This window comes from Mesocricetus auratus, unplaced genomic scaffold (assembly GCF_017639785.1).
Source record: "Mesocricetus auratus isolate SY011 unplaced genomic scaffold, BCM_Maur_2.0 Super-Scaffold_100018, whole genome shotgun sequence".
Lineage (NCBI taxonomy): Eukaryota > Metazoa > Chordata > Mammalia > Rodentia > Cricetidae > Mesocricetus > Mesocricetus auratus.
In genome coordinates this window covers 22600165-22608442 of record NW_024429199.1, presented here as the reverse complement: position 1 = coordinate 22608442, position 8278 = coordinate 22600165, and the positions used below count along the sequence as shown (strand labels likewise).

Genomic DNA, 8278 nt, shown 5'->3' with positions numbered 1-8278 from the left:
ATTTTCAAGCATTAACCCAAGGGCCCCTGGCACAGCAAAACGGGGATTCGGGCTTCATGTTGAGATGGCAGCACATTTCCAAGGATTGGCTGATGCAGTTCATCTAAATTTATCCCACTCCCCACCAAAATTCTGGGGAGTGTTCATGCACAGCTCACAGCAGTTCTTTCTACCGTTTCATTTACTCCCCTTTCTAGGGACAGTCCATCTCGAGTCTCTCCTCCTAAATCTATTGATTAGTACCCCCAAACTACACATTTTAATAAGTGAGCATCTACCTTTTAAATTTTACATAACATCACATTTCATATCGCACTCAGTTTGATTAGGAAAGGGTGTTAAATACTCCCAAATTCTCAATTATAAACACAGACAGTCAAGTTCACCACCAGAGAAAGCTAGGTCCTAGCAAGACGTGCTCTCTAGCACCACCTCCTGTTAACAAGGGACTAGAGCGAGAACAGGCTTCTGAGTCAGCTAACACTGAACAAGTCCAGTTAAACTAGACACAAATGGTAAGGTGTGGGAAGTACCTCATTAAAACACAAAATACCTTCCTCCTCTGCCCTCTGCTCCAGGTACAAGCAAGGAAATGAGCAGGCAAACGCAAAACAAACCACACAGAGCGATTGCCTTCTGACCAATACCTTTGAATCCAAAAATACTCTAAGTTAGAGAATTCATTATAAAAGAGGGAAAAGCAGGAAGGCAATGAAAGTAATTTCCATAGCAAACATCCATGTTTCCTTCCAATTCTGACTCCCATGGGGTGAGAAAGGCGCTCTCCTTAACCTCCAACTGAAGCAAATAGAAGGTCATGGAAACTAAGCTAGGGTCCCTGAGGGTTTTAGAATAATATTTATTACTATTTTTCAGAAAGACTCTGGCATGTTCCCCCTGCTCCATTTTGGTTTTATTCTGTTTGTTTGTTTGTTTGTTTTGTTTTGTTTGTGGAATTCATTGACATGACTGAACCTAGGACATACCAGAAACACTGGGAAGCCCATTCCCTACTCACCTTAGAACAGATCACTGAGTGTCCCCATGCCCTTATATGGCTAAGGACAGACTTCCTATAAGCCTGACAGTTCTGTGTATGCATTGCGTATGGGTTTTGGCTTTGAGTCACATATTGGGACTTTTGATTTACTCTTTGAGGGCTGGCACTGACTTTGGCTTGCTCTTACAAGAAAATGTCTGCAACTGAAAATTGAAAATGTGCAAAATTCCTTCTTTAAGTACACAAACACTCTAAGTCTGGCCACTTTGCTGTAGTCCTGCCAGGTTCTCTCTCTCTCTGTCTCTGTCTCTTTCTCTCTCTGTCTCTCTGTCTCTCTCTTTGTCTCTCTGTCTCTGTCTCTCTCTGTCCCTGTCTCTCTCTGTCCCTGTCTCTCTCTGTCCCTGTCTCTCTCTGTCTCTCTGTCTGTGTCTCTATCTCTGTCTCTGTCTCTGTCTCTGTCTCTGTCTCTGTCTCTCTCTCTCTCTCTCTCTCTCTCTCTCTCTCTCTGCCTCTCTCTGCCTGTCTGCTACCTGGTCAAGCAACCTTTTCGGGGGCGGGGTGGCAACAGAAAACATACTGGAAGGACTATAATACATGCACAGCCAAATGTCCCACAAGACTCAACCAAAAGACCTGCACACAGGATGCCCCATTTTAGCCACACATGCCTTATGTGGCCACCTTAGTGAATTCCTCAACTATGTGGGGGGTCTGGGCAAAAAACAAACAAAAAAACGCTCTCTTAAAGTCATTCACTAACTAAACCCCTGCTTACAAGTGCAAATAAGTATCTTTATTGTGCATACAATTTCAAGGATTTTTTTCTCTCTCCCATTTCTGACCTTCTGTCAATCAAAGAGTTTGGTGTAGGGCAGAGTTGGATGAAGTTGCAAGAAGCTACTATTTCCACTCTACCGCCCAGGTGCACACAAACATTTGCTGACTCATTTATAATAGTGTAAGAATTCAGGTGCCATGGCATGAACTAAGGCTGGGGTGTCAGTCTTTCCTTCTGGATTTCCTGGCACTTAATGATCTGTATCATAATAAAAACATACTTTCCAGTCTATGAATGTCTTGGGTGTCCTCCGTGGCCACCACCTCTCCTCCCGCCTCCCTCCTTCCCCGCTTCTTTGTGTGATTCTCATAGAACGTCTTTTGTTTCCTCCCTTTCGAGTGTTTCGATCAGAAAGGTTCAAATTACATTCAAATGAACAGTACATTTCTTCTGAGATTTTTATATGGGCTATACATTTCAATGTACCAGCGTCTCCTAGTTAAAACCATTCATTTGGAACTAACTGTAGATTTATACTGAGAATCTGAGGTGTGAATTTTATGGTAAAACCACATTATAATGCTGCTGTTTTTTTTAACAGCAGTGCAGAATGGCAATATACTCTTGAAGGACAAAGGGGGGAGGTGAAGGGTGGGGAGAGAAGGAGGGAGGGAGAGATGAAGGAAGGAAAAAGAGTGATGAAAATTAAGATTAGAACATGAAGTATCTATTTTGTGAGAATTTTAACATGATTAACCTCACTGAGAGCTATGAAACTGAAGTTGCTTATCTTCATTTTAGAAATTGCAGCTTGGAGGATGGCTCCTCCTTGTGGCTTCCCTGAGATTTGTGAATGGCAGTTCTAAGAACACAGCCCAAGTTACTCAATTATAAAAAGCCCAGTCACTTACCCCCAAGGCTGAGCTTGCTCCCTGAGCACAGAAAGCCTTCGGTGATTCTCAGATGGTCTTGTGGTTTCAAAGACTGCTCCAAATTCTCTCCTGCGCCCCCACCCCCATCACAAGCTAGAGAGCTCACCTCAGAGCCTACATTCCACCATAGATGGAATCCCGCCCCTTCCTCACCCATCCCACCATTCTGACCATTGGTGGTAGATATAATGACTGGGAGGTTAGCACTTGAAAGAGTTCACTGTGGCTTCCCACATATTTGGGGCTTAAAAAAATCATCAATGAGGAAAGCAAAAGTCAGAGGCCAAGTTGCCTTTAATTGACATGTGGCTATTCACATCACTTGGAATGTTCCTCCTTTAAATAGGAACTCTCAGGCCTCTTCTCTTTGAGGAATGTTTGGAAAGAACATTAAATAACAATGATGAAAATCCTTCCTGCACTTCAGAGGCCACTCACACCGTTCTCTGTTGACATGCAACTGCACTGTGCTGCACTGTGGCTGCCTTAGTGAGTTAACTGTGTGCAGATGATGTGGTCACTGCCAAGGTTGAAGTGGTTATTCCCCACCCCCACCTCCAATCCTTGTGCTATTTGTCCAGGGATGAATTGAAAATTAAAAAAAAAAAGAAACTGGCCAATTTACACCGGCTATTTTCAGGTTACAAATCTATAAAGCGTTGCTTCTGAAGTTAGTCCTTGAAGATGTGCTGGCCTTAAACTTGTATTCAGAAGCATCAACAGAGAGGAAGCCATTCTTGGGTATCACCAGTGGCAAATGATGTGGCATGGAAAAGAGTATGGCCCCAGAATCTCCCTGCAGAAACTGAGAAGTACTGAAGCTATTAAAAAAAAAACCAATAAATAATACAGGCCCTAAATGACTCCAGTTTATAAAATGGGTCCTTACTGAAGCTAAGTAGCAATGTGAAGAAATGGAGACAAGCTTAGGTTCATTGTTTAAACTTAACATCAACAGGCAAATAGGGGATGATGGTCTTCTTTCCTTGAGTTGACCTCCCTTCGCCGGGCTGCAAGCTACTTGAGTAGTAAGAAGCCCATCACTTCTTACTACTTGGGGGGTAAACCAAAAATATATTAGGCATTGACACTTAGTTTATAGACAGGTTAGAACTAGATAAAACATCGTTAGATTATGGGGTGTAGTGTGTAAGTAAAATCCAAGTCTGGAACTCAGTACAGCAGTGTTTAAAACGTCCCAACTGATCCCCTGGGTCTCCCTCCTTCTGCTTCTCTTTCCTTCCAGCCTGGGTCCCATCCTGATACCTACCTAACACATAGCCACTTACTCTGAAATCATAGACCAATTTTTCTAGAAACTCGATGCCCAGTCGCTCCCCTTCCTTCCCTGAACCTCCAAAATCAAGTCCCTACAACTATACAGAGGGCTGAAAATCTCCCCCCAGGAACCTGCATCCTTACACAGAGTCCTGACTGTGTACTCTCTGTTCTCCCTCTCCCCTCCCCCTCCCCACTCTCTCTGCCTGTCGGCCACCAAAACCATTATCTCCAGTGACCAAAGAGCAAATGTCTGAATTTCAGATAAAGAATTCAGAGTTTTGCACATAGGCATCTTGGAAACCGGCATGGGGAAGGAGGTTTCAAATGGCTGTAAGCACCCTTCCGCTCTGATTAGAAGTTCAAAAGACTAGAGTAGAGCCTCTTTAAAAAACTGAAAAAATAATGAAATGGAAATATTTTTGGATTTTTTTCCCTAAATGTAGTTTGCCTCTTCAGTCACCTGAGTTTTGAGTTTTTATGTCAGTGGCTAGAACAGGCAAAGGGATTTTAAAAGAGAAAAGTTGTGAGAAATAACCATTGTCCTTGTATTTCTAAATGATATTATGAGGAGGAGTGCGAAGAGGATACGGAGGAGAAAAAATTCTATTTGGTGTTGTACTGGAAACACAGCGCCCTTTTTTTTCTGGTGAGCTGAAGTGTGCCAGCTTTTTCAGACGGAGGAATGCAGAGTGTCAAGGGGTCAGGATCAATCCGGTGTGAGTTGATGAGGCAGGAAGGTGGGGAGGAATGCGAGGAATGTCCCTGTTTGTGTAGGACTCCATTCAGTTCTTTGGCGAACCGGCCTCCGAGAGAGTATAAAAGCCAGAGCTGCCCGCCCAGCTCACACAACTCTGCTCTTCCCTCCAAGAAGAGGCAGCCAGAGCCACTCCAGCTCCAACTCCGACCCCAGGAGACCGACCTCCTCCAGACAGCAGCCGCCCCAGCCGACAGCCCCAGACGCCGCCGCCTGGAGCGTCCAGACACCAACCTCCGCCCAGAGTCCGCGTCCAGGCTCCGGCCGCGCACCTCGACTCCTCTTGGCCCCGCGGCTGTGTGTCCTCCGGTGCGCCCCGACCATGATCGCCTCCATGGAGTGTCCCCTCTGCCTTGCTTTGGTGCTCCTCCTCGCCCTCTACAGCCGGGTAAGCTTCTGCAATGACGGAAGGAACGGAGGGAGGGCAGAGCGAGCTGTGATCGCAGACTGACCGCCCTCCTCTTCCTCTCTGCAGCCCGCCACCGGCCAGGACTGCCCCGCGCAGTGCCAGTGCACTGAGCCGGCGCCGCGATGCCCGGCCGGTGTGAGCCTGGTACTGGATGGATGCGGTTGCTGCCGAGTCTGCGCCAAGCAGTTGGGAGAACTGTGCACCGAGCGTGACCCCTGCGACCCACACAAGGGCCTCTACTGCGACTTCGGTTCCCCGGCCAACCGCAAGATCGGCGTGTGCACCGGTAAGACCCGAAGCCCCCAATCTCAGTCCTCTGGCCAGAGAGAGCCCCCTTTTGGTGTTGGGCCGCCGCTTCCGTCAAGCCCATCAGGATTCCCTCTAGAAAAGGGAATTGCTCAACTAACTCCTTGTCTGCATCTGCTTCTCACAGGCCCCTTGCAGTCCTGACCCTAGCTTACTACCTTGATATGCACAGTGCCACAGTTGTTCTGATCTCTGCGACCCTCTGTCTGACGTCTACATCTTTCTCTTGCTCTCCTGCAGCCAAAGATGGTGCACCCTGTGTCTTCGGTGGGTCGGTGTACCGCAGCGGCGAGTCCTTCCAAAGCAGCTGCAAATACCAATGCACTTGCCTGGATGGAGCTGTGGGCTGTGTGCCTCTGTGCAGCATGGATGTCCGCCTGCCCAGCCCTGACTGCCCCTTCCCGAGAAGGGTTAAGCTGCCCGGGAAATGCTGTGAGGAGTGGGTGTGTGATGAGCCCAAGGATCGCACCGTGGTTGGCCCTGCCCTAGCTGGTGAGTTCTCTCTCTCTCTCTCCAAGTTACTGTTACTCATTCTCCTCCACCTCTGCCAAGGCCCAGGCACACCAAGCAAAGGGGAAAATGTCCTATCTGGGTGTTTTACCTTGTGTTTGTGTGTTCTGCCCTCACAGCCTACCGACTGGAAGACACATTTGGCCCAGACCCAACTATGATGAGAGCCAACTGCCTGGTCCAGACCACAGAGTGGAGCGCCTGTTCCAAGACCTGTGGGATGGGCATCTCCACCCGGGTTACCAACGACAATGCCTTCTGCAGACTGGAGAAGCAGAGTCGCCTCTGCATGGTCAGGCCCTGTGAAGTTGACCTGGAAGAGAACATTAAGGTACACATTCTGCCCCTAGTCACTCATTTTCACAGGATGACAGTGAAGACAAGCAAAGTTAGGTGTCTCACCTCCCTAGTTATTATAGGCCTGTGATCTCCAAAAATATCTAACCATGGAGCTGGCTGGCTGGAATGAGAGATTGTGTAATAGCAGTCACTAGTTTTCCACTACAAAATTCTCCACACTGCTAGTTAATTCAAGACACTCCAAAAGAGGCTATGGCTATTTTTGGAAAACTGGCAAATGAAACTTGCAGTCTCTCCACTCGGAATATAAACACAAGTCCAATGACATAGGGCTAGACTACAGAGAGAGGGTGGAGGAAGGCCACTCCCCTTGGAGTAATTGCTGTTTCTCTTCTTGTCTTCCTTAGAAGGGAAAGAAGTGCATCCGTACCCCTAAAATCTCCAAGCCCGTCAAGTTCGAGCTTTCTGGCTGCACCAGTGTGAAGACCTACAGGGCTAAGTTCTGTGGGGTGTGCACAGATGGCCGGTGCTGCACCCCACACAGAACCACCACCCTGCCAGTGGAGTTCAAATGTCCTGATGGTGACATTATGAAAAAGAACATGATGTTCATCAAGACCTGTGCCTGCCATTACAACTGTCCTGGGGACAATGACATCTTTGAGTCCCTGTACTACAGGAAGATGTATGGAGACATGGCATAAAGCCAGGGAGTAAGGGACATGAACTTGTCAGACTATAACTTGAACTGAGTTACATCTCATTTTTCTGTAAAAACCATTACAGTAGCACGTTAATTTAAATCTGTGTTTCTAACTGCTGGGGGAGAAAACTTCCCACCAAAGTGAGAACGTTATGCCATTGTCATGCAAATAGTCTGCTAATCTCAGACACTGGTTTGAAGACAGTTTAGACTTGACAGTTGGACTTCATTAGCGCACAGCACCAGAATGTATACCCAGGTGTGTCTCTGAGAGCATCGGGGACACCAGGAGAAAGGCTGGTACTATCCGAGACCATCCTAGAAGCAGCAATGTGCCAGCTGTTTGGAGAGTTACTGGGGGAAAACTATAGCATGCTTACAGACAGTCCTGCTTGAGTAACAGCTGGACTGTGTGTCCTCCTAGATGAGGCTGAGTCCAGCTGTTCTTGAACTGAGAATAGTGGATTCAGCTATGACATTCTAATTCGAACGACAGTGGTCGGGAGTCGGAATCCTGTCTATCAGACTGGACAGCTTGTGGCAAGTGAATTTGCCTGTAACAAGCCAGATTTTTTTTATTGATATTGTAAATATTGTGGATATATATATTTGTACAGTTATCTAAGTTAATTTAAAGTTGTTTGTGCCTATTGTTTTATTTTAAGTGCTTTGGATATTTTAAAGTGATAGCCTCAAATTCGGAACACCATAGGTAGGACATAAATCTTGTCTGTGATTCAAAACAAAGGACATACTGAAGTGGAGATTGTAGTCTATCAGAGCAGAAGGTATGCTGATGGTGAAACACAGCCTTGGAGGTCAGATTTCTGGTAGAAATGTGGCAACCTCACTGTCAGTGAACAAATGGCCTTTATTAAGAAGTGGCTGGCTCGGGGCAGCTGGTCAGATTTCCATGTGGAAGTGTTGGCTTCATCTTTGACTATGACTGTTTTTTGGGCAGTTTATTTGTTGAGAGTGTGACCAAAAGTTACATGTTTGCACCTTTCTAGTTGAAAATAAAGTATATATATATTTTTTATATGAAGGGCTTGACTGTTCATTCTTGTAAACATGTCTTCAGTCTTCCTGAGTGTAAGTTCATATTTATCTTAAGGTAATTCACTTAGGAGTTTACAAATACCGTTGGGATGTCTGAACAACATGAATCACTAGAACTTTGCATGAGCATCCTTTGCTCTGAACCAAATGTCATAGAATCACTGATAGGCACACCACGTTGCATGTGCAGGCATTTGGTAGTCTACACAGTGCTTTAAATTAATTTATCTGTAGATGGTTCCAGCC

The 8278-nt window shown here is 46.2% G+C and overlaps 1 protein-coding gene across 1 annotated transcript; it reads left to right on the top strand.

The window, feature by feature from the left end:
- The first annotated feature begins 4812 nt into the window (after window positions 1-4812).
- On the top strand, window positions 4813-8012 carry Ccn2 (cellular communication network factor 2). The gene is made up of 5 exons (XM_005065805.4): window positions 4813-5133; window positions 5221-5440; window positions 5701-5952; window positions 6090-6301; window positions 6678-8012. Exons 1-5 carry the CDS (start codon window positions 5068-5070, stop codon window positions 6972-6974), a joined length of 1047 nt encoding a protein of 348 aa, XP_005065862.1. The 5' UTR covers window positions 4813-5067; the 3' UTR covers window positions 6975-8012.
- The last annotated feature ends 266 nt before the right edge of the window (window positions 8013-8278 follow it).